The 1,185-nt window shown below is 68.1% G+C and overlaps 1 protein-coding gene across 1 annotated transcript; it reads left to right on the top strand.

Annotated features, from left to right (window-relative positions):
• Window positions 154-1,181, top strand: EGR3 (early growth response 3; the record flags this gene model as incomplete). Its single annotated transcript, XM_021374711.1, has 1 exon — window positions 154-1,181. A coding segment is annotated over exon 1 (972 nt), but the record flags the coding sequence as incomplete, so codon positions are not given.

Raw genomic sequence — 1,185 nt, forward strand, 5'->3', positions numbered from 1 at the left:
GGGGGCGGCAGCGCCGCTCCGTGTACCGGCACCGGCACCGCGCACGGCCGCGAGCGGAGCCCCACGGAGGCGGGCGAGGGGAGAGAGGGGGGATAGAGAGCGAGTGAGCAACCGGAGGGTGGGGGGTTAGGGGGGGCCCGCACACCCCCCGTCTCCCCCCCCGTCCCCACCCGGCTCACCCTGCCCCGCTTCTCTCCTCAGACAATGTGATGGACATTGGCATCGGGAACGAAAAAGCCAACCAGGAATTGTCGTCCTATTCGGGGACGTTCCAGCCCGCCGCGGGCAACAAGACCGTCACCTACCTGGGGAAGTTCGCCTTCGATTCGCCCTCCAATTGGTGCCAGGACAACATCATCAGCCTGATGAGCGCGGGCATCCTGGGGGTGCCGCCGGCCGCTGGGACGCTGAGCGGGACGCAGAGCTCGGGGGGCGGCATGGGGGGGCCGCCGCAGGGCGACGTGGACCAGATGTACCCCGCGCTGCCGCCCTACTCCTCCTGCAGCGACCTCTACCCGGAGCCCGTCTCCTTCCACGACCCGCAGAGCAACGCCGGCCTCACCTATTCCCCGCAGGATTACCAAGCGGCCAAACCCGCCCTGGACAGCAACCTGTTCCCCATGATCCCAGACTATAACCTCTACCACCACCCCAACGAGATGGGCACCATCACGGAGCACAAACCCTTCCAGAGCTTGGACCCCATCCGCGTCAACCCGCCTCCCATCACCCCGCTGGAGACCATCAAGGCCTTCAAGGACAAACAGATCCACCCGGGCTTCGGGGGGCTCCCGCAACCCCCCCTGACCCTAAAACCCATCCGGCCCCGCAAATACCCCAACCGGCCCAGCAAAACCCCGCTGCACGAGCGGCCTCACGCCTGCCCGGCCGAGGGTTGCGACCGTCGCTTCTCGCGTTCCGACGAGCTCACCCGGCACCTGCGCATCCACACGGGTCACAAACCCTTCCAGTGCCGCATCTGCATGCGCAGCTTCAGCCGCAGCGACCACCTCACCACCCACATCCGCACCCACACCGGCGAGAAGCCCTTCGCCTGCGAGTTCTGCGGCCGCAAGTTCGCCCGCTCCGACGAGCGCAAGCGGCACGCCAAGATCCACCTCAAGCAGAAGGAGAAGAAGGCCGAGAAAGGCTCGGCCGGGCCGCCCCCCCCCGCCGCCCCCCCCG

The sequence above is a fragment of the Numida meleagris genome, chromosome 21 (assembly GCF_002078875.1).
Source record: "Numida meleagris isolate 19003 breed g44 Domestic line chromosome 21, NumMel1.0, whole genome shotgun sequence".
Classification (NCBI taxonomy): Eukaryota; Metazoa; Chordata; class Aves; order Galliformes; family Numididae; genus Numida; species Numida meleagris.